The 25,032-nt window shown below is 46.1% G+C and overlaps 1 protein-coding gene across 1 annotated transcript in view; it reads right to left on the bottom strand.

Annotated features, from left to right (window-relative positions):
• Nucleotides 1-240: 240 nt before the first annotated feature.
• The window catches only part of LOC137779027 (zinc finger SWIM domain-containing protein 6-like), a 45,376-nt gene continuing 20,584 nt past the window's right edge, over nt 241-25,032 (bottom strand). Inside the window, exons 2-14 of the mRNA XM_068566466.1 lie at nt 20,594-20,950; nt 18,098-18,246; nt 16,213-16,363; nt 14,258-14,437; nt 13,542-13,712; nt 13,271-13,417; nt 12,751-12,897; nt 11,632-11,892; nt 10,583-10,718; nt 5,576-5,733; nt 5,250-5,413; nt 4,132-4,213; nt 241-4,023 (exon numbers count right to left, since the gene is read on the bottom strand). Of these exons, the coding sequence (XP_068422567.1) occupies nt 3,158-4,023; nt 4,132-4,213; nt 5,250-5,413; nt 5,576-5,733; nt 10,583-10,718; nt 11,632-11,892; nt 12,751-12,897; nt 13,271-13,417; nt 13,542-13,712; nt 14,258-14,437; nt 16,213-16,363; nt 18,098-18,246; nt 20,594-20,950 (2,969 nt within the window). The 3' untranslated portion in view covers nt 241-3,157. The remainder of the gene's footprint in view (nt 4,024-4,131; nt 4,214-5,249; nt 5,414-5,575; nt 5,734-10,582; nt 10,719-11,631; nt 11,893-12,750; nt 12,898-13,270; nt 13,418-13,541; nt 13,713-14,257; nt 14,438-16,212; nt 16,364-18,097; nt 18,247-20,593; nt 20,951-25,032) is intronic.

The following is a 25,032-nucleotide window of genomic DNA, read 5'->3' as shown; positions in this document are numbered from 1 at the left end:
AGTGCAGCCGCACAACCAAAACCAAAAACATAAAATGTTTTCAGGATGCAAAACAAAAAGCAGCGGGAAGTAAATATACATTTCAAAAAACTAACTTTTATTAAAACAAAAAAAAAAAAAAAAAGAAATCAAAAAAAAAAATCAATTATTGACTCATTAACAAGATTATAAAACAGTGATTTAGTTACATAAATAAATTGATATCGGTGTATCAAATCTTAATTTCATAAGCATGTATACATGGGTCATTGTAATAAATAAAATGGGAGAGCAAAAGATTCCTACACAAACAAACAAACAAAAAAAAAGAAGGAAAAAAAAACAGCTAGAAAGACTCAGAGGAAATTGTTTCTGAAGAGAACAAGAGACACTGGACAACGTATTTTTTCACCAAACACACGTGAGGAATTGCTTTGTTAAAGCATGAGTTACACAGCCATTCACTTACTAATTAAGGACACTAAAGCTGGGACCAAGGTGGGTCGTCTCTCACCTCTTCGAACGCGTTTGGTTGTTAGATAGATCTCCTGTTTGGTTACTTTAAAGCGTTAAGACAAGGCAAGAGAAAAGGCTGCTTTTATCTTTAATGAACACAAGATAGAAAAAGAGATGAAGAAGAAAAAAAAGAAGAAAAAAAATCAGACATATAAAGAAGGTAAAAAAAAAAAAAAAGGCAAGTAATGATAGGACAGCTGAACATTGCAGAGGAGACACTGGAAATGCTGCGGTGAATGAAAGGGAGATCTGAGGAGACTTGTTTCTTTAATCTTAGCTAGATAGAACCTGTGCATAATTATCAATATGAGTCTTGTTGAGTTACACAAGTTACTCTGACAAGGGTTCAAGGGTTATATTAAAGCAACATGAGACAGACGTCAGCCAAGAGATGGCCTTGAACGCGTGTAAGGCTGGACACATGATACATGATTTTTAACCAGATTCATCTCCAATTAGGTCCTGTATAAAGCACATTACAGTTTTTCTCCACAGGATCCTGTGGAAAACTAGGCTAGTGCAACTGCTTACATGCATAATCAAGTCCTGTATTGTGTTTTCATACATGTATCGACCAACGGCCTGAAGTAGTCTCCACCTCCCCGCCCCCCTTTTTATGCTTTAGTCAGCAGGAATGAACAACAGTGTCTTTCTCCGCCGTCACCAATCTGACTCAACCTGCATTTTCACGACGGGATCCAGCGTCTCAAGTAAGAACACGTGAGGCCTTGTGAGTCCAAAAAGCAAGGTCAGTCTAGTCCTTCTGATATGTTCTGTTTTCAACGAAAGACCAAAAAAAAAGGAAAAAGAAAAGAAGAGAAGACAAAAAGAGAGAAGGAGAGCCCGAGAGAGAGAAAGAGAGAGAGCAAACTACAGCGGCTTCAAGTATTTCACATTACATAGAATACTCTGTATAAATTAGTTAACATATACTTTCAGATCCTCCATATTCAGACATATACTATGGCATATATACAGAGTACAATAAATGCTCGCTCATGTTGTGTCACGTTTTTTGTCTTTTTTCCTGTAGTCAGTCGATCATTTGTTCCGCCTTTTTCCTGTGTAGAGAAATCCCTGAGAACGTTCTGGTTGACAATTACTGAAGGTTCCACACAATGACCTTTAACAGTAGAGAGTCTAATTTCTATGATTCACATGCACAGAGGGAAATGACACTGGCCTGGTCTGAAAAATACCGTACAATGGTGGCTGTTGGAGATGAGAGGGGGACTGACACACTGACACATTTTCTTTTCTTTTCTTTTTTTTTTTTTCAAGGTCTGCTAGTGCCAATTTTTGGGGGGGAGGGGGAGCGTAAGTACCGATGCCGGGGCAGTGACGTACAGCAGCGCCAAGCTCACAAACACTTGGCGGGAATCTGACTCCACGTCTCCTCGTAACCTTGGTCTCACTGGTGACTCTTCTGTTTCAATCAAAACGGTCAGCTATCATACAGTAGATGGTACATATCATGATAGCAAGAAAAGGAGAAGGGGGGGGGGAAAAAAAAAAAAAAAAGGGAGCCGGTTCAATCCCGTATCATGAGGTAGTCGTCTCCCTCTGGGTGTCTAGTTCAACTATGGCTGTTATTTAGTTAAGAATCACAGCTGTACTACGTTTCATGAATGGAACAATACTACTCATTATCTTTGTGTAATGTGCCATCGCTGTCGCGCCTGCGTACTTGCCCTGTGTCTCAAAACAGGAACTCGCTATGAAGGTGGGGAGGATGACAACAATAACAACAACACGAGTTTGCTAAGAGCATCGTTGTGTGTAATGAAGCTAGTGCCTGGGACCCAGAGAAAACTAATGGCTGCTCAAGTGCTGCTGCTGCTGCTGCTGCTGCTGCTGCTACTGCTGTGTCTAAAGAAATGCTGATGGCGGCTTTCTGTCAGTGCTAACCCAAGCTGTGCCGAGCCGAGCCGAGCCGAGCCGAGCTAAGCTGTGCAGTGCTGCCCAGCGCCCACCGGTGAGGGCCTGGACAGAGGGAGGTGCTCCGTGTGGTTTAAAGCCTTAGTTTCTCTTTGAGGATGCCGAGACGTAGTTTTTTTTTTTTTTTGTTTCTTCTTCTTTTTCTACTTCTCTTCCTTCTTCTTCTTCTTCTTCTTCTTCTTCTTCTTCTTCTTCTTCTTCTCCTGTATGTTTTTTCATGAGCGCTATTGTAAAAGGGCTTCAGCCACTTGACGACATATAACTCAATATACACTGGAAAAAGGGAGAAAAAAAGGATGCTTTAAATCATAAAAAGAACCAAAAATTTAAAAAAAAAAAAAAAAAAAAAGCCATTTCACTTTTCATTTTCCTCTCGCACACATGTAGAGAAATACACACAACATTCACAACGTGACAAATTTCCTCTCTTCTGAAAAATAAAAACACTTCTGTACACATAGTAGTAATAATATTATTAATAATAATAATAGTAATAATGTTTATAACAATAACAACAGCAAGAACAATAATACCGCTTGTGGCTCTGTTGATTTTTTTGTCATCTTTTCCTTTCTCATTTTGCTTCATTCTACAAGTCACATCCCTCGTTTTACTTGTCTATTGTATATGTCCAAAAGAAGTTCAAAAGGCAGACTCAAGTTAATAGAAAAGTACTAGAGTGGAGAGAGGAGCTTTCGGCGACCCCCCCCCCCCAGCCTCACCCTCAGCCGAACCGCTCCCTCACCAGCATCATTAGTTTCTTTTTGCCCTTGTAGATCTGTTTCAGGTTGTCTATGAACTGGGTGAACTGAATGTGTCCGTCGTGAGCCATCATGAATGTCTCCCGGGCCTTGCCCAGGAACTCTATGAACTCGCTGTAGTGGCGCGGGCTGATGTGTGTGAGCCGCGAGTGCGTGGTGTTGATGTACGCCCCGATGGTTGCGTCCAGCAGCTGCCTGAGCGGCGCCTTGTCCAGGGACATCAGCTTCCCAGAGTTCCTGCGGCTGTGCAGCGCCGACACCAAGCCCGGCGTGGTCAGCGTGCACCGCCGCAAAATGTCCGAGAGCACGGTGGCGCACTTCACGCTCTTGACCACCAGGGGGATGACGGCGGCGAGCTCGTTCTTGCCCAGCGAGTGGCTGAGCGCGCAGGCCCAGAGCACGTCGTTGATGGCCGGGTGCGTGTCCTGGTTGTAACTGAGGTTCAGGTGGGTCATGGCGAGCGTCGCCAGCTTGTACGCCCGCATGGGGTAACCGCGGTGCTCCATGTAGCGCGCGATAGTGAACAGCTGCGTGTAGCTCATCCCCGTCGCCGCCGCGTCCAGTACAATCTGGTAGGCTGTCTCGAAGGCAATGTGGTCCTTTTCACAGAGTGTAAGAGCGGAGAGGGCGCAGTTCTGGGGGTCCTTCATGGCACATTGCAGGGCGAGGGTGCGGGCGGACGAAGCCAGGTTCTCCTGCTGGTGGCAGTCCAGGTGGAGGCGGACGATGGTGCTGTTGGACATGACAGTGGTGGCCACGATACTGGTGGCTTCTGTGGGGGTGAAGAGGGTGAACCAGCTCTGCATGATGCTGTCCAGTGCGTACACACCTGGCAGACACAAACGGGACAGAGTGAGGAGAAGATTGGGAGACGGAGGGGTTAGATCGAGAGCGCCGTGAAAGAATCCGAAGCGTTCACGTCGCCGGGCACACTTACCCACTTCGGTGGCACATGTGACTAACCAGCGCACCATCTCTCTCCTCCTCCAGTTTAATGTGGACAGGGTTATTCTCATCACCTGAGGAAGGTGGAAAAGAAAGGAGGACTGACAGGTGAGCTGGAGAGGAAATACTTTAAACTTGGAACATCCACAGTATGGCTGAGTGACTGTAAGGGCACAGATTGTGTCATATTTTCAACAATCATGAAACAGGGACTCTTGTTTTTTTTTCTGTGGTTGACTTGTCGTCAAAGATGCTCAAACCTCCTTTCTGTTTCCCTTGCCATTCGTAGCTCGTCACTGGCTGAGGGACACGGCTGCTTTGAGGATGACAAACCCTCAAGCAAACCACGGGAGTAAATACACATATTATACGTATGGGGACGTTACAGGGAATGCACTTCAAGAGCAGCTTGGCTTCCTACAGCAGACGTCAAGGAATTTCTGCGTAAAATCCAAATAAAAAAACAACAAACACCCTTTACAAAGTGCGAAATCAAAATAAAGCATGACTGTAATAAAATGCCGGGAAAAACGTTGAGTCGTCTTCAACCCCTTTTTCCCACAGAGCTGTGTCTGTAATGGCACACGGTGGACATCTCATGGTAGTCTGGAGGCCTGGTGATCGCGCCGCATGTTCGAATACACATTCCAAGACAGGAACGCCAACCCACAACCTTTTAAAACTCATGAACACTAGATTAAAGTCCTCCCATGGACCCAATACATCTCAACATAAGCGACTCATTATGGCAATATGTGCTGTAAACTTCCCTTGTTTAGAAAAATGATTAAATATCTATAATTTCAAGAAAATCCAAAGGCGCTTCGAGCTGTTTCTAAGAGCGACAGTAACCTCGAAGGAACCTGGTTTGAGTAAAATATCACTAACACACATGTATAACAGAGGGATGCCATGGATGTTTGTTTGGTTTTGGTTATCTTTTGTCTACAAACTCAAACGGTCATTCTGCTCAACCTTAAATTTAGCACAGCCAGCCGTACAGATGCATACAATTTCATTACGAGCTGACCTGACAGCCTCCTAAAAAAGGTGCCAATAAATAATACAGCAGCACCCATTTTGAGGAACCGTGTGGGCGTGTTCCCGTACCTGCAGTCCCAGCTCCAAGGAGACTTTGAGAAGCGTGATGTCAGGCAGGCTGTCCATCAGAGTGGCGATCTTGAACGCATCTTGTGCCAGTTTGAAGATGTGAGACGAGGAGTGAATGTTTTTCTGGATGGACTCCAGGACTGTCTCCAGCCTGCGACTGTCACCTGGAAGGGATTCGAACAGAAGAAGCGCTTCAGACGATTGCTAATGCTATCCGGGAGCCTCTACTAAGTGGGCTTTTTTTTTTCTGTATGCAATATTAGTTTGTTCCTGTGTGTGTGTGTGTGTGTGTGTGTGTGTGTGTGTGTTTGCGAATATCTCCGCACCTTTGGCAGCAGTGAGCATGGTGGAGGCCAGCTCACACTGCTGAGACTCTATGTGGCTCAGGGTGAACCAGCGCGGGTAGCGGTTGGGCACCACCGACACAATGTGGTGGGGTCGCGACAGGTCACCGGACGAAGCCGTCGACTCCAACACCGGCAACCTGACGGGGAAGGAGAGCGAAAGGGCGGCAGAAAATCAGATCCACGTGCGGCTCATTTTTAAATGAGCATTCAACAGAGCATGAAAAAGTACGGCGTTAGCGTAAGAAAGACAGAGTGGCAGAGGAATAGAGTGAATGATAATCAAAGAGACACCAAAGGTCCACGAATCTTCAGAATCCCTGTGAAATCAGACAGACAGAAATACTGTACAGAGAGAGAAAGTCTTCATTATGATGGTCTGAAAGTGACTTCAAAATGAAAATGGCTTTAGTGATCACAGGGGGATTACTGTTCGCCTATTCCTGCAATTTACTCCCAAGCCTACTATCTAATCACCTAGAAACCAAGGTATAATTAGTATTTTCTTCACTCTAATTGGTCATAATGAAGTCAGAGCCGTGTAACACCTGCGAGTGGATGAAGGGGCTCCACTAGTCTCACTCTCCGTCTCTCATTATAATAACACTGACTGGGCCAAGTCTTCGCCAGCACCAGCACCATTACCACTGTGGCCGGCTCATCTCCTATTCTGCTTCACTTCACTTCCCTCCACTCCCACCTCAGTTTCAAAGGTCTTCTTCCCTTCAGAAGACAGCACAACCTGGCCTTCTCTCAGCCAATCACAAAGCTAATTGAGTCCACGGGGAAATTAAGGAATTCACCTTCCAGCCCCGTAAGGCTGGACACACATCAAACAAATACCGACACACATGAATGAAGAGTGCCAGCACACACACAGACACACACACACACACACGCTCAGATAGGCAGACACAGATACACACATACCTGCCCTTTTTGAAAACACATCAAAGCAGCCTGGTAAAGGCAATGTGATGCTAAATGCCAGTTTCAATTTCAGAGCAAAGTGCATGTGATATTGTTGCCACCCGAGTGAAGGCATGCGCGAAAAACATCCTCTTCTTCACTCGCTTGCTGCCCAAGAGGGCACAGGCGGGGCTGGTCGCTCAGAAGGGAAGAAAAAAAGAGAGAGAGAGAGAGAGGGAAGGTAACAAAAAGCCAGTCGAGATGCGCGCGAGTGCGAACACTAGACACTTGGTGTAAAACCAAGGTTTTTTTGGACGCTGTGGCAACAGCCGGGTTCATTCCACACACACATCTGAAGAGCTGCTAAAAGCTTCCACCACACTGGGGCCTTCTGGAAGATTCCTGGTGTGTAGCAAAGCAAAAAAAGAAAGGTTCCCTGGGTAAAGATGGAGGCCTCATCAACATTCCTGTCTTTGTTTGGTTTTCACCAGAGAGCCGGAGGCCTCCATTAGATCGGAGCTTGAGAGGCCTGGGTTGCTGAAAAATAACCTCCTCTAAATGTTGGGGAGGAAAATCCATACTGGACTATTGTTCCATGAGAAACTAGCGCAAAATATATTCATATAAACCATGAAAATATCCTAATGGACCGCTCTGAAGGCTTCAATCCAAGCACGAGCACAGTGCATTGTGCTGTGGGTGCATTCCCATTGAGGAGTCTTGTAAACTACTGCAAAGTGGTGAACGCTGGCTATAAACATGATCATCTTCTCCGTGCAATAACACGACACAAACACTCAAACTCAATGACAAGTGTGCTTCGCAGCACTGCCATGCCTGGATATGATCATGCTATACACATAAGAGACAATCGATCCTTTTTGCAAGGCAGTAAGGGAGGTGGATGATGGTGGGGGGGCGGCACTGGTACTCATCGTACCAATATTCAAAAGGTGACGATCTGGAGGGGTTGTGAAGGGGGACCATGGAAGGGAAAGCGAGGAAGAAAGAACGAGATTTTGTGAGAAAAAAAAAGAAGCCGAGCCAGATTTGAACCTAAACCCAGAGGCCCACGGGGAGCTCTGGTCAGCATCAACACGACAACTGACCTCTCTACCTCGCGCTCCTTTCCCCCGTCTGACTGTAAACACGCTTCACTTTCATAATCCATCAAGCCCACATGTATCAGCGGAGTGTCACATCCCCTGGCAGACCTCCACTCTTTACACAAACCCAAAAGTTTCAAAAAAAAAACCCTCTTCATAACGCCTGACAGCGGGGATCAAGTCCCGCACGACCCGAAACGAGAGGCGTCAAACTCATTTCATGAGGATGTTGGGGATGGTAGGAGATATATTTTATAGGATTTACGAATATATTTTTATATATGTAAGTTGTATTTTTTTTACTTTATTATTATTATTATTATTATTATTATTATTATTATTATTATTATTATGTAGTAGTAGTAGTAGTAGTAGTAGTAGTAGTAGTATAATTATCATCATCAAATTATTCATTTAAATTGTGTGTTTGTGTTACTGTGTGTGTCTAAGTACATTTGAAGTTCAGTACTCAGGGACACATTTGAGGTATTTGCACTTGAGATGCTCGAGTATTTTGACTTTTTGCTACAACTGCATTATATAAAACTCCACAACATTTCAGACTTCAGTAGCTTTTTCTTTTAACCCTTTCATGTATTTACTTTCAGATAAGGCTTCTATATACACAGAGCGTACAGTTGGATTATAAAATAAGATGCGACACTCAGATTATTATTAGATTTAGCTTCACCTCAACCAGATGCTGCTTGAATGCTGCTCACATGTTGAGCATCAGTAAAGATACGTTATTAATGTGGGACTCTTATTTGAAATGTAGTATTGGTTCTGGTGTGGTGTGGCTACTTTAACTTTGGGAAATACTTAAAATATCGCCTCTGCCACTGTTTTTTCGTCGTATTAGTTTATCCCCAAACCACAGTTACAATATACAGCGCTTTAGAGATTCAAAGATTATGGATTAAGCAGAGGATCAAAGGTTGTGGAACACAGAGAGGATCTAGATTCATTAGCATTGGAAGACTCGTATCTCAGATGGAAATCTCATATGCAAACAGGCGGCAGGGATTTGTCTCTTTTGGCTTCTAAAGAGTTGCAATAAGGACAGTCTCTGGAGAGGCAGCGAGTTTCTTCTTCTACTACTTCTTCTTCTTCTGTGGCTGCAGTCAAATTCTGGGCAGTGCGTGAACCAGTAGGCAGCTCCTCTGTTTTTGTGTTGGCCGCTCACACCAAGCCATTGCGCAGCATATGCTGCTCTCACACTCTTTAATTAACTACATGCACAAACACACACACACACACACACACACACGAACACACTTCATAATACTGGATATGCATTTGTGTATCGAGGCAGTGAGACTTTCTCGCATTAAAAAAAAGAAAAGCTGGGTTGAGAGCAACTGCGAAGGAGAAGACAAATAGAGAAAGCGAGTTGAAAAGTAAGTGTGTGTGTGTGTGTGTGTGTGTGTGTGTGTGTGAGTGTGTGTGTGAGTGAGTGTGTAAATGAGCAAGGGAGACTTTCTCCCTCTCTCCTTGTATCAATGATAGTGTTATAATGGGTCCATTAAAATAGCCCTGGTTCCTTTACCTCCTCCTCTATATTTAACTGTCCGCCGTCCCGTGGGAGCGGGGAGGTATATGCTATCATATTACACTACGCTACATTACACACATTCATTATGTGCTGAGTAGACACCCCTGGCTCCCAGGAGCACCCATAAGTGGCCATATTATTCTAAATCGCCGGTTTCACACCACAGGAGTGAGGATGGAGGAGGCGAGGGGAGGAAACGGGGAAGGTGAAGGGAGGTAGCGAGGCAGGGATGGGAGCGGCTGACTCAGGGAAAACTGGTTTGGGAATTGGGTTTGGAGGCAAAAAGGGGACACACCGAACGGTTGGACGCACAACCTTGAAACCACACCCCCCCCCCCTCCCCCATCCATGAGAACGCCAACCCTCTTGTTTGGGGTTATTTCAACTCCTGACTCCTCCTAACCGGTTAAGTGGCGGAAAGTGTGAATGCTGCGTTTGTTGTGCCTTTGTTCCACATTTGTCCGACTGTGACACGCGATGGTACGAGCCAGAAAAAAAAAAAAAACCCACACTTATCATTCATTCACTAATCATTTGCCAGTTTCTCAGCGATGGAGCTTTGTAGAAACACAACAAACATCCTTCCCACACTGCCCTCTCCCCATTGGCCCCGTGTGTGTGTGTGTGTGTGCGTATGTATGTGTGTTTCTTCCTCATTACAGCCACACTAATTACACTCTCATTAAAGTAATTAATATTCACTGATCCAGCTCCCACTAGTCACAACATCAAAACACAGCAGCGCAGATTGATTAACACGCATACACATGTACATATTGTCCACAGATGAATACAAACATGAGCTTAATATAGAGAGACCACAAGGAAAATGCACAGTCAGACCCACAAACGGGGCAGACCCCCAACTAAACACGCGTAAACACACGGACAAAATGCTCTGTATTTTCTGATCATAACCATGATTCAGCCACAGTGACTGACTCTAAAGTTCGGGACGGGCACACGGGGGTCTGCACAGGAACAGGAGAGATCACAAAATGTTTTGGGGTTTTACTTTGAAGCTATTACTTTAGTTACAATGTATAATAATATGTTTCATAGTTGAAATCTGGACAAATCTGAATGTGATCCTCCAGTTTCAGCTGGTTAAAAGTCTGATGATCACGTTCAATTTGAGGTTTTAGTGTTTGCTTTACAAAGTCGCCCGCCTACATGTTTAAACGTACATTTTTTTAAAAAGGCTCCATTAGTACAAACTTGTGAGAATTTGTTTAACCCGAAGACCAGCGTTTAAAATAAATCTTCACATAAAAATCAATTAAAATGTGATTCAAAAGGTTTTAACGGGATGACAGCAACACACACGCGCGCACGCACACACACACACACACACACACAAGCGCACACACAGGCGCACACACAAGCGCACACACAAGCGCACACACACTTAGGACCTACCGCATGGCTCTCAGTGCAATTTTGTACGCCAGTTCAGCGTCGTGAGGTAGGAGAGAGGTGAAGAGATAGCGGGCAAAGGTGTGCATGGGAACACTCTCTCTGTGGACGATCTCTCCAAGGCCAGAGTACGGACCAGCTGCTCCAAAAACAAAAAAAAGACAGGGGAGGGGGGAGCGGGTTGTTTTTAATGATGGAACAAAGAGGTGGAGGAAATTCAATCAATTCATTCAAATCATGTTGTGGTGTAGTAAAGTATGTATAAGAGACCAAAGGACAAGTGTATATATGTGCATATATTTACTAAGTTGTGTTTTTTCCATCGCACACTGAGGAGCAGCCGGGAAGCGGCGGAGCCACGCGGCATTAAGACAAACTGTGACGTGAAAAAAACATATGGTCCCTCCCTCCATCTCTTCCTGCACTTCCCCTTGTCTCTGGTGGGTTATTTTAAACCCCGACAGGCTCCTAAGCCACAGACCACATCACACAGTGGCGCGGCTGCAGCCTCCAGGGGCCCGCAGAGGCCTCAGAGCCTGCTGCTCTATTAGCAACGGAGCCAGAGGTGGGTGGTCGCGCCGGGGCCGAGGTTTGGGGTGGAGACTGGAGTGGGGTTTGACTGGAGGCCGAGCCCCTTTAACCCTCCTCCTCCTCCTTTTCCTCCTCCTCCTCGTAATAACCAAACCTCACTCTGCTCCAGCCCCAGTCCTGTAAATGTACACACTGCTGTGTGTGCACGCATGTGTGTGTGTGTGTGTGCTGACACAATACCCCTGGTGTTACTGTGTAAAGAGCTCATTTCGGTCTGGCCCAGGGCAGCTCAGCCTCTATTTGCACCACAAAATGAAAGGATAATAAATAGCGAGACAGAGCCCAATGTGTTTTTTCCTGTTTTAGCAAGAATGTGTCGGCCCCAGTGCGTGGGAGGGAGAGAAAAGAAAGACAGAGGAGGGGCGTCTACGTGTGTCTGTATGTGCGGAGACTGCTGGGAGATGTAAATGCAATAAAAAAGGGGACAGTACGCGTGAAATATCATCCATTAGCTCCCTCACCCTCGAGCAGAAAGACGGCCTGTTTACGGAAGATTTTGACCAGCGAGTCGTCCAGCTCCACTTCCTGCAGCTTGGCCAATAGCTGCTCTTCGTTGCGACACACCTTCTCTTGAGCGTACAGCCCGTCGGGCATCACCCGCTGCTGGCCCAGGCCAATCAGGGCCGTCTCCACCGCCAGCGCCACGTACGATTCGCCGTCCCCCAACAACCGCTGCACGGGCATCCGCTGGAGCTCGGCTCGGCTCACGACGCTGGAGCAGTCTGCGGAGAAGAGAGGGGGAAGTTAGATCGCTGAAAAAAAAGGGTCGGCATGAAGTGCCCCGTAAATGTCTGTGTTATTCTCTGAGGTTTTGGACGCCAGAGGAGTTTGTCCCATATGGAAAACCGCTGTGTCAGTCACGTAGCAGAGGTTTGAACCCAGCGACCATTCCAAAATAAAGACAGACGCCTCGGGAGCATTTTTCTCTGTTCAATTCTCTCCCTCAAGAGGAGAGGGCTATTTCTGTGAGCTGGGGAGGCAACGAGGGACAAAAACGAGTGATCGCGGAGCGTAGGAGACGACAAAATAAAAGAAAATAGATGAGAGGAGGCTTGTTAAGAGAAGACAAAGAGACTGAAGGTGAATGCGCACTTAAACTATGCCAAGTAGAGGAACATGAAAGACCGGAAAAATATATGTTATTATGCTGCAACGTAGACTCAAAATGACTCAACAGGGCAGGGATGCGACTATATGTCTTGCATATTAAAAAGAAATCACTTTGAATAGTATACAGCAGGTCAAACAATTTAAATTGTATAAACATCTGTGTGTGAATATACAAATGTTCATGTACTTTTTCTTCCGTGATGATAGCCCTGCTCATTTGGTATAACGCGATACTTTAAGTATTGCTTTCTGTGCGCTGGTTAGGATGCCCTTGTGTACTGTATGTTATTATACGGCACAAGTCATTTATATCAGCTACAAATCATACAGTGCAATGTGGTAATAAGGACGCACAGACAGCTTTGTGTTGGCTCAGAACGTATCGTTTCTGGTGCTGCTGTAAAAACCAGGGCCGTATTCAATTTCATGTGTTTCATTCAGTCTGCCAGGCACTGGCCAGCCGTCAGCACCTGAGAGGTCTAAGCAGGTGTTGGAGCCCTCGTCTCCCCCTCGCCCCGACTCTGTCAGGGTGCTGAACAGGGTGCCGATGGGATCCAGGGGGTGTCCCACCCAGCCCTCCATGTTGGTGATGGAGGTATGGCCTTTATGGAGCAACTCTGAGACCAGACGGAGCAGATAAAGACACAGTTAACAAAAGACATAACCATGCACGTGTGTAAAACGCAGACATTTATCAACGTCCTTGACGAAAAAGATCAATTGTAAGAAACACTATAAAATAATCTATATTAAATTAAATTAAGAGGACAGTGAATACATAAAAAAAAAGGAACAGAAAGAGGTTTCCCTTTGCTCCTGGCGATTATTTACTCCATCTTACGAAAATCGATGGCTGCCACTCGCAGGGACATTTCCTCCTCTCTTCTTCTGTCCACGCTCCTATATTCCCCTTTCATGCATTACAGGGTATTTCCGTATGTGCCGGATAAAGGGTGGTGGCGTTTACACATCAATAAAAACCAGCTTCACCTTTCTTGTGTCGACGGAAGTGCTCCATTTGCCTCTGCTGTTGCCGCCGTAACGTGTTGACCACGGCGATGGCCAGTCGGAGCGCTTCCCTCGGGTAGCCGTGCGAGCGCAGGGCGTCCACCCTGGCGCAGGACGTCGGGACGTGTTCTGAGAGGGAGACAGAGTTTAATAACTCCACTTTATTCTCCCTCCACGCCCCCACCCCGGCTCCCACGCCGGCTCCCGTGCACGCGCTCGACGCGACTCGCCGACTGCGCACGATTGGACTCACCGTGCCACAAGGGCCAGCCGCGCGTGTCGAAGAGGGAGCCCTCCTGGTTATCGTGGTAACAGTAGTTGGCGTAGAGGTCGCTGGCGATAATGTGCTGGAGGTGTCGGTCCTGCCAGTGCAGGTCACAGGCCTCAATGGCCCGTGTGAACACAGTCCTGTGGGGGCGCATCTCTGCAGGAAGAGGAGGAGGAGGAGGAGGGAGAGGAGGAGGAGGAGGAGGTGTGAGAAGATGGCGCACAAGCCTGGTCGTTTGGTCGCTTTTTAACATCCATTCATAATACGTCAAGTTGTTGGTTGTTTTTCGTCCAGTTAAGTGTAATTACTATAAACAAACATTCCCATCAATGACGGGATTGGCAGCCCGCACCGGCGTCTACGCTGCAGTTGATCCTGCTGGGGCGTTACAAACATTTGAGAGAGGCTGTTTTCTGCTCAACGGCCCGAAAGCGTCGACAGAGAACGGGGGGGGGGGGGGGGGGGGGAGGAGAGGATCCCCTCCGACAGGTTGATCAGGTTTAGTGAAGCGAAAGAAAAAAAAGCGGATGCCGTTCATCCCAAGCGTGATGTGTGGGATGGACGGCGATGTTCCACCGCTGATGTTTCACAAACCAGCAACATGCGACGCAGCGCCTCTCCCCTCCCTGGGAGACGTTCCAAAAGTACACGTGTTGTTGACAGACACACGGGAAAAAAAAAAAAACTTGTCAATCTCTGACCTTGGTTGCCGTGGGCACCCTGAGGCAGTGAGTGGGTGAGGTTGGGCAGCTCGTTGCCGTGGTTGCCGTCCTCCCAGGGGCAGACGTCCACGCTGTTCCATCTGCGCAGCTGGCGCAGCCACGAGGACTTCTGCTCCGCTTTGCAGTGGGGGTTCAGTACGATGCACATCCACAGGGCACCTGGACACCCCCCCACCCCCACACACACACACACACACACACACACACACACAGACACACGCTTTAGTCAGCTGCCCTACTTCCCAGTGTGTGACAGTGACGTCAGCGATAAGTCATGCAATGCAGGCAGGTGTGTTTTTTTTGAGTTTAAAAAAAAAAAAAAAAAATCCTAAATACAGTCATCACGCAGCAGAACGCTGGAGGCCGTTTTTTTTTTTTTTGCGAAGATGTGCAGCATTCATAACATTGTTTCTTGTTCTTTCGGTGCACATTTTGTACGGTGCCGCCATCTTGCACTGGAATACAAAAGTCTGTGAAAACAGAGAACTTAACTAGTCCCGAGGCAGCGCCGACTGCACACACATCATTTTGGAGTAAATTGGAACAAACAGAATATGAAAAGTGGCTATGTCTCTGGGGATGCGAGCGCATTCAGGGATTTTACTCTCAAGACTGCTGGAGATATGTTACTCTACAGTGTGTGTGTGTGTGTGTGTGTGTGTGTGTGTGTGTGTGTGTGTGTTGGGCGTATGCAAGTGTTCAGCGGCGGAGAGAGTTTGGAGGGGAAGGACAAAGACAAGGACAGAGACCGAACACGAAGGGAGAAAAAGAACACAAAAGAACAGAGGGAGAGGAGAAAATAAAAGGGAAGTCGAAAAATGAAATGGGAGCGGAGATGATTTGGACGAGGAGACATGGGTGAGGACAAGTGAATGAGGCCTGGCTTTGTGTCTGGTGGAGAGCAGTAGCTGCTGCTCAAAGAGGAGAAAGACAAAAGAGGGGGAGAGAGAGAGAGAGGGAGAGAGGGAGAGAGGGAGAGGGGAGAGCGGCGCCGAGAGGCAGCATTCACCACACATCAGGGGGAGTGATAAGGACTTGGGAAGAAGGGTTTGAAGTGTGGACTTCAAAGAGACTGTACACACACACACACACACACACGCACACGCACGCATACACACACACACACTTCCAAAAATACGTGGGATTGAAACAGATGAGATCACTGCGCTGTCCTCACAAAGTGCAGAACAAGACCAAAGGGAGGAAAAGGAACATCATCATCAACAGCAGCAGCTACAGCAGAAGCAGCAACATGAACCAAGACATTAAAAAGAGAGACAACAAAGACGGGAGACAAACACAACTGCCGTGCCGGTGACGGGCTTGTTGGTTGTTGTTTTTTTCTTCTTCTTCTCCTTCTTCTTCTTTCCACGAGGAAGCGTTTCGCTGTAGGTGCAGCACGTCTGTCAGAAGGACTGCACTCTATATCGAGCCAAACGGCGGCGTGGCGAGCGGCGCTCTGTCACTTCAACCGAACGTGTACCGTGAAGTGTTTCGAAACATTACGGAGGTCATAATAGTCGGAGTTTTGATGAGGCGCGATGTGCTGCATTAAGCGGCTTGTAATTCACAAAGACACTCGTGCTGAGCTGCCAAAGCTGCATTCGCAGTGAGAGGGAGCGACTGGGCTGTCAGTGTGTTTGTGTTTGTATGTGTGCGTGTGTGTGTGTGTGTGTGTGCGTGCGTGCGTGTGTGTCTATGTGGGCTGTCTTCGACACAAAGGACAAATAAACAAACACAAATATGAGACTGTGTGTGTGTGTGTGTGTGTGTGTGTGCCTTTGTCTCAGTGTCTGGGTTCGATCGCCCACCTTGCTAAATCTGTCCGTGCCTGTGCATACTGGGGAAGAGGTGTCTGCGTGCACATTTGTAGGACAGCCATTGTCTGTCTGTGTGTGTGTGTGTGTGTGTGTGTGTGTTTCCCCCTCCCTCACCTAGCTCGTCCCAGAGCTGTCTGTACTTGTCGGTCATGGTGGTGCCCTGCTGTCTCCACAGCGCCAGCCGAGGGTCGGCCATGAACTGTTCTGTGATCAGTGCTAACATCCTCGCTCCGTTGGAGTCACGCATCTTCAGCATCTCCCTCACCTGCAGGAGGAGAGGAGGAGGAGGAGGAGGAGGAGGAGGAGGAGGAGGAGACAGGAAGGATGGTCAGGAACACACACACAAAGAGCAAAGAGCTGTGACACAAACACAAAGAGCGCTCACACAACTTTGGGGACATACATAAATGACAGAGCGTGGAAAACTAAATAAGGAGGGCGCCAAACGAATTGATGCAGCGCTTTTAAGTTCTTGTACGGCCTCATTAACATGTGTATTTTCTTTAGAACAATTCCATATTATTTGTATATAGTGTACGCTGTAACTTATGTGTGTCATCTGCTGACCTGGTGCAAACAATTTTCTTTATAGCGATGATTGAAGTTGAGGTGAACTGAATTAAATCCTGGTTATACTGTGTGCAGATACGTTTACGTGTTGACACAACTCAGAAAACAATATTTTTGACTGACGCGCTTTAAAGAAAAGGACCCGTATCCACTTGCTAATGTACTGTCTAACCACAGAGCCGGTGCTCCAGACCGGGCAGCAGTCTGTTGTTACTTAGAGAGAGATGTCTGACGTTTAACGTCCATGATCAAAATCAGACTACACTGTACTTTTTGGCTCAATATTTTCAGTTTTTAGTATTTCAGAAATGATTTGGCATTTATTGTCTATCTTTTTTTTTTTATCCAATAAAATACAAAGAACACATCCATCTGTGTAAAAAAAATGTCTCTAGAAAGATAACTTTCTTCTTCTCAGGTGCATAACCAGCATCGTAGTTTTCTCAAACTGGATTTTCGGAGCTGTCCTAATCGCAACAGGGACTTTGTTGTAAACTTCGGTGGTCAGCATCTTCCGGCGGCAGGAAAAACCACTCTTTGGTTGCGTTGGGTATATAAAATCCAGGAAAACAATGTTTAAACTCCTCTGCCACTTTTTTAAGGTCAGGGTGCTTAAAAAACAGCGATTTTTAACTGTACTTCCTGGTTGAAGTTTTATGCGTTTTGTGTCTCTGCGGTCGGAGGAGTGACAGTATTTTATTTAACAATCGCAAAGCAGGATAAAAACACCGGCGCACATATGCAGTATGTGTGCCTTTAGCTCGCTGTACGTGCCCATGTGTGACTCTCGACGTGGGTTGTGCGTGACTCTCGACGTGGGTTGTGCGTGACTCTCGACGTGGGTTGTGCGAGTGGACAAGCGCAGATGTGTCTCCAGGTGGGCGTGTGAGCTGAAAAGGTCATCGGCGAACACGAAGGCGAGAGACATCCTAAAAGGCGGGCGCGGTGGACGATAATGGCCTTGGCTCGCAGTCTTTACATAGCGAGCGCAGAACATTAATGCCGGCCGTACTCTGCCGCTGTAACACACACACACACACACACACACACACACACATCTCTCGTGTAATCGCTTAATCGCGGCTACAGAGTAGTACAAAGAGCTAGCTTTTCCTCTTTCGCTCTCTTTATGTTACACTCCCTTTTCTGCAATTAGCTCTGGCTAAGAGGCAGCCGGCCTTTTAATGTATGTGCCGATATATGCAAGTTGTTTTGTCTGGGATTACTTTGAACAGAGAAGGCCTCTCTTCACGAGGGAATAGAAGAGAAGTGCACTAAAAGAGACGGACAATGTATTTATCAGCAGGATGCAGAAGGGAGACGGCAGCACCTAAAAGGGGGAAGGAGATGACCGGCGTGTGTTACGGCGGGTGTGTGATGCCTGTGTGTGTGTTGTGGTTGTTCTGGATCCGGGTGAGTGAACGCTGACCTTGCTGAAGAGCAGGTTGAGTTGCTTGCCCGAGCCGTGGTACCCTCCCTGCGACAGGAAGAGCTTAACCTGCTCCTGGACCTGCTCCTCATCCAGGTGCCAACAGTTCTCATCGTCCACGCTGGCTCCTGCTGTGGGGTCCGGGGCCCCTACACACACACACACACAGAGAAGCATACAGATGTGTTATACGTTTATTACACTACTTTATTCCTAACACACAGTGATGTATTAATATTATAGGCTCTTGTGTTGTATATTATACAGCTGCAAAAGTCATGTTAACATTTACAGCTTCACCCTTTTACAATTAAATCTCATTCTTACCTGAACGAAAAGACCAACACTTCACCTTAAGGGTGAAAAAGAAGTTATCCTAACTATCCTAACAGAGCATGTCGTTATTTTTTCTCCACCCGTGGGAACTTGTAATTGTTCCCTCAGACACTCAATACAAGAACATGTGCAAACACACTGCCACTGTGAATGACAAAAAGATGGACAGAGTAGGACCGTAACAACTAATCCATGAGTCAAATCAACAGAAATTGAACTGGCCACTCAAACAATGAATCGATTATCGGATAAAACTTCCTCTGATTTGATTCCAGCTCCTCAAAAGTGAGGATTGGCTGATTGTCTTCATCGTACATGCTGGGAAACTGAATAGCTTTCTAGAGAGATAGATATATACTTTATTAATCCCCTTTTAATAAAGGGGATTACTAAAAATTTAAATTGAGTAAACTAAACACACAATATTATATATATATATATATATATATATATATATATATATATATATATACAATGAATACAAATAACTGCATTAAATTAAACAAATAAATTGAATGTAAAGTGTGCAAAATGTGCAAAATATGTAATATATATATATATATATATATATATATATATATATATATATATATACACAAAATAATACAACCATAACTGTGCATAAATACACAATAGTGAATGATGAAAGATGAAAATGAGTCCACACTTTCTGCGTGCTAGAGTCAGACAAAGCAAGCAGCGTGAAAACAGGAAATTGTGAATTCAATATTCATAATTTGAGAAAATAATGATCAGTTTAATCTAAATTAAAAAATAATCATTAGGAAAACGTAGGACTCTAACGGCCACTATATGAAATATCATGCAGTAACACACTAAATATTTGTGTTTTTCAGCCTTTAGTTACACAATTCTACACTATGGCAATTTTAGAAAACAAAACAGCGAAGCCTCGCCGTCAATTTGTCACAACTCTCCAAACCAAATGGGTTGCAATTTAACATCAATATCATTAATGCGGCCCACTCTCGTGTGGTCTGCCTCCTCCATTAACACTATCCTCCAATACTATCCCAGATATGTTTGATGAAAGCAGCCCAGAGCGAAACTAAACAAATGATCCTTTACTCGTCACAGAAAGTAATATCGTGATGTCCCTTCAAAGTTTTAAAGTGAAACACGGACACGTTGGGCTGTTTGAACAAATCAGCAACATTTATTTTTTGATAGCACGCATTAGGAAGACGGTATAGCGCGCCTGTTTCTTACTGTAATACCTCAAAACTGCTGTTATGTTGTTTCCTGGAATGAAAAAGTAAACGACAATGAAGTAAAAGGACCGCATTACGAAAAAAAAAAGAGCATAAAGTGAATAAATACGCGTATGCACCTGACGACGGTGGAATAGAAGTAATTCTTTCAGATACTCTCATCCAAATGACTCGTTTTAGTTTTACAGGATTATTGAGGCGAGGGCAACAAATCAATAGGCTGTCAACTTCAAAACAAAACTCTTTGTCACAGCCCTTTTGTGCTGAAGCTCCCTCTCATTCGCTAGGTTGCTCATTTACTTCTGTCAACCATTCCCAAAAGTTTCTATCTCTACTTTCTTTCCACCTCACTTCTTATCATCCACATTTCTCATTCTCTTCAAACCACTTCCCCCTAAACTTTTCCCCAGCATGCCCGGGAACGAGTTCCCCCAGAATTTCCTTCCTTTTTCCTTCTTCTTATTCCTTTCCTTTTTCCTTCTCCTTCACTTCAAAAAAAGGTACAAACCAGTTTGACCTTAAACACACGTATTCCTGTTTTCACTGGCGTCTTTCTCCCTGTGTTGTTCGCCCTTCAGGTCTTCTCTCTCTTTTATTAAGATAAGCAGCCAGTACAGTATCGATAAGAGATATGCACCTTTCTTTGACTCTCTGCTAACCTCTTCGTCTCTGTTTCTGTATCGTTCCCCCGCTCTCAGAGGTAAATAACAGGTCTATAGTGTTGATTAGCAGCACGCAGTCTCTCCTTTACTGTCTGGATCTCACTAATGAGTAACATTGATCCTGCCACACTTTACCTTCATCGGGCAGTCAATACACGCCTGCATCAAGGAGGTAGGAAAACACACACACACACACCTGCACGATCAGGAGCACGTCCGCAGCTTCACGCACACACACACACGCACACACACACACGTTCCCTCACCATGGACCTGATTGATCTCGGAGTTCTGCGACAGGATCTCGTCGGCCAGTTTCTGCGCGGTAGGCAACACTTCGGTGTGGTGGACTGAGATCAGGTACTGGACGAACTTCTGCAGCTGGTCTCTGCTCATCTGGAACAGGGTTTCCGAGATGGGCAGGTGCAGTTTGACCTGTTCGGGCTTCCGTACTCTGTAAAGCGACAGCGCCACTACGTGGGCGCAGTAGAAGATGTCTTTGTTGCCGCAGGTGCACGTTACCGCCGTGATCTTGCAGCGGTCGAAGCTGACGCTGACGCTGCAGACGAGCTCCGGGGTCGAGGGGCTGGCGGGGTCCGTCACGGTGCCGCTGAGGTGGAAACCTGGAAGAGGACGAGAGGGAAAAGTTATTTTTCAAGAAAGAGATTTTTTGAAGAAAGGCATAATGTATGGCGAGGTACCCCCCTTCCTGTTTCCTCCTCTCCTCCTTCAGGCTTTACTTTAGTCAGTCAACTAAAGATTAAACCTTAATTAAAGAACGTTTTGATGACAGGATTGACTCTTAAATGTTCTTTAACTAATCTGATTGTTAATTGAACGTCTGGGCGCTGTGAATTTAAAGAGAAAATAATCCTCAGATCATTTCTTAACAAAAATAATTGTTAGCTACCTAATTATTCAATGAGATATTTGCTTGAAACTTTAGTCGTTAAGTTACAAGCAACTTTGTATACAGACAAAATCATCATTAAGTAAGTCAGAGATAGGATCAGGCATTCATCGCCTCCAGAAGAGGAATTGGATGACTTGATCAACTCGTTGAATATGCCCTTTAGTAAACTACATTAGTACATGAATCTCTTTAGGAATGAAGGACGAATCAGAATCAGCAGTCACCTGCCAAAAGGCCTCATGTTCTCTGATCATGAGAGCATGATCGGGACCAGCTGCAGACCGCTGGTACGACCCTGACAGAGAGTCAGTGAGCCAGACTGATATCTAGATGCAGGAACTCAGATCGGGGGGGATCCACTGCAAGAGGAACCGAGAAAGAGACGAGGAAGTGAGCAGTGAGCAGTGAGCAGTGAGCGAGCAGTGAGCGCGGCTGTTACAGTATGAATTATACAGCCCCTTGTTTGAATTTAATGTTTGATCTTATTCTGACTGCGCTATCCGGAGGCGCGGCTAGTCATTATGCGAAGATGAATATGAATGAGCAGGGCGGGGTCCCCGGCAGTGGCCTAAAACACACACACACACACACACACACCCACACACACACACACACACACACACACACACGCGAGCGCGTGAGCATATGAAAGAGGCCCGCATGTACGCACACACTGAGCCGCTGCGTGAGATCATGCATTTATTAATAATGGGAGTGGTTAGGAGAGACAGAGAGCAGCTTATGAATGCATTAATGTGAGCAGGAGAGATCACTGGAATGCATGCGCACCAGGCAAAGACATACATCTCTTAAATACGTTTATCAAAGGGCTGAGCGCACGCATCGCTGCGGTATCAAGCGTGTATTAACGCATATATCAAAGCGTCTTCCGGGCCTCTGAATTAGGTAAGAAGGGGAGGGGCAGGAGTTTTAATATTTCATAGGACGGAGACGGAGATGGGGTGAGGGGTACATAAGTGAGATGAACGTAGGAGGTGAGGTCAGACCTCTGGTGGTTATGGGGTGCATGAAGAAAGCGGGCGGGTTGGAAGATAAAAGGGAGAAGGAAGTAAACAGGGTCACAACCCTATAGTATGGGCATAAAAATAAAACAAGCCGATGATAGGGGTCTCGTATTTCTCCTCTGCAGTGTCCCAGAAGCGATTTTATTTAAAAAAAAAGAGACAGGAAACCCATTTAAACAGCATCTGAATCAGTTCCACTGATGCCTCGGACATGTTTAGCGACCTGAAAACGCTCCATTAGCTCGGATGCTGTAATCCAGCAACATTTGCAAAGAGCATCACAGCAGAAATAGCAATGTTGTGTTATTGTATTGCAGAACTAAGACGTGTTCGCTGCGAATATCCAACGGTGCAGAACTGCAGAACATCGCCATGGAGATATGCTTTTTCCATTTTGAGAGCCAGCTGGCAGAGGAAGTACATGTTCGTTAACAATGTAGACAGAAGAGGGGTGTGGATCCAATATGGCAGCCACTTGCATCTGCAGTGATCAAAGCCTATATGTCTACAGCTGTGAGAGACAGACAGACAGACAGACAGACTCACTCATAAATGAGACAAAAAGGTTCACATGATGCAGCTGCTTGTGGAATGGAGGGCTAACCTATTAAGCTGTATAACAACTTACAAATGAGCAATGACTTGTAATATTCAACGATATATTGAGTGTGTGTGCGTGTGTGTGTGCAAGTGTATGTGTGTGTGACACAAGCTTATGTTTCAAGAGTGGCCTCTGGTCCAGAGAGGGGAGAGAAAAAGAGAACATCAAAAACATGTGGGGCTGAGAGAGCTCAAAGAAAAATCAACCTCTGATACAAACACACACACACACACACACACACACACACACACACACACACACACACACACACACACACACACACACACAAACACACACACACACACGCACGCATATCAGACTAAGTCATAAAAGCAGCAGCAGTTTCTTTTGCAAATGTTTTTCTTTCTTTTTTTCCCAGAGGGAAAATTAACAGCAATACAAAAAAAATACAAAAAAATATCCAAAACACATGGAGTATGAAAAACTACACAGTGATAAAAGACGTCTCCTTGTTGGAAAACTCGGCTGTGTTCCCCTTCGCTTTAATGGACACTCTCACTCTCTCCACTTCCAAGCCCTTTTCATGCGTCCCTCCCTCCCTCCATCCGCATTCCCACAGCTCTTTCTCTCTCGCTCTCTGACAGATGGGTAGGTAATGAGTTTCGCCTTTCCCCGTCCAATCGTCTGGGCACCAAAAACTGGCCCCCCACGCCAAAAATGCCCTTTTAATTTAGCCAAGCACTGAGTACAGGGCTATTACTGTTTAGGTACACACACACACACATGCATGCATGCACGCACACAGACACACACCTCCCATGACTCCTGGTTGGGTGGGTATGAAACCTTCAATGTCTCATGTGCTAGCTATTAAAGAGCCTGCCCCCCCCCCCCTTCCCTCCTCACCCAGTCCACCCAGCTCCCCTCCCCGAGTGGTGCTCAGGGCTCTTTTCTGTGCATGTTCAAGAGGCCAGGGTTGGCTTTCAAAGTAACCATGGCGGCCATTTTTAGAACAAGGCCTCTGTGAGGTTGCCCTAGAAACCCCTTGTGACCGCCCCGGTGAAATCACACTTGGCCCGAGAGACTGTGTAAAGGCATCAAGAACAGTGTGTGAAAGAAGTGGGCGAGAATTAGCGTATGTATATATATGTTCAAAACCCACAAAGGCCCGCGGACCACCCACGCTTTTAGGGGGACCCACATCAAAGCATTCCCCCCAAATAGCAATTCGCTCTATCTTTCCGTCTGGTTTTGAACTTGCGTGAGTGCCGATAAGCCAGCATGCGCTCTCTTGACCAGCGAGGGCCACTTCTGTCCATTCAACAACGAGGGGCCCCGAGACATACCGGACTCCTGCTCTTATTTCAGGGAGGAAAGGACCTGCAACTCCTTCAACATACATCTGCCGTGACGGAAGAATGCCGCCTTTCTACACTCCCTATAAAGCAGGATGTAGCTTCCCACATGAAGGCAGACGGCGGGTATCAGGGCTGGGCCTGAAAGGTCTGCTTGCCTAAGCACAAAAGTGCTCAGTGTTCCAAAAATCACTGTTGTAAATTAGATTGAGCAATATACGTATATTTCCGCAATCAAATTAAGATTCCGAGTCAAAGGAGAAAAAAATTCAGGCCCAGCAGTGGGGAGGTCATTAAGTTTATTGGCTGAATTGGTTCATGAGTGACTGTCACCTAAATCTAATATGGCACCATGTGGTTCAGGCGGCCCTCGCCTGTATTTGCGTGTGTGTGTGTGCGAGAGAGAGAGAGAGAGAGAGGGAGAGATATTCTGAATACATGATTGATTTCAAAGCGAGAAGTAAGTTGAAACAAATGGGCTGGTGTAAAAGCGAGTCAACAAAAACGAAGGGGGGGGGAAACAATCGGAGCAAATAGATATTTAAGGCACTTTTCCGCCTGCGCCGATCCACTTAAGCCTCGCGCATTAATCAAATTACCTCGTGAGCTGCAGACAGACAGAAAGCAACACCTTAATCTGACTCGGGCGCTGCTGGAGCTTCTCGGATCCACGGGGGACCGCATGTAGTAGCTGGAGCTTTAACGTGGGATCCTCCTCCGCGTCCACCGCAGCGAGCTAACACCTCGGCGGAGAAAACGCCGCCTGATCGGAATCCAATCTGTTTGGCCAGACCGAACCCAGAGGCCCCACTGGAAGGAGATCTGATCCACTACTGAGGACGAGCAAAGG

Source organism: Clinocottus analis, unplaced genomic scaffold, assembly GCF_023055335.1.
Source record: "Clinocottus analis isolate CAN_PGR_092001 unplaced genomic scaffold, fCliAna1.0.p SCAF_7, whole genome shotgun sequence".
Taxonomy (NCBI): Eukaryota; Metazoa; Chordata; class Actinopteri; order Perciformes; family Cottidae; genus Clinocottus; species Clinocottus analis.
Note: the sequence above shows the minus strand (reverse complement) of the source record. Positions and strands in the feature narration are given on the sequence as shown.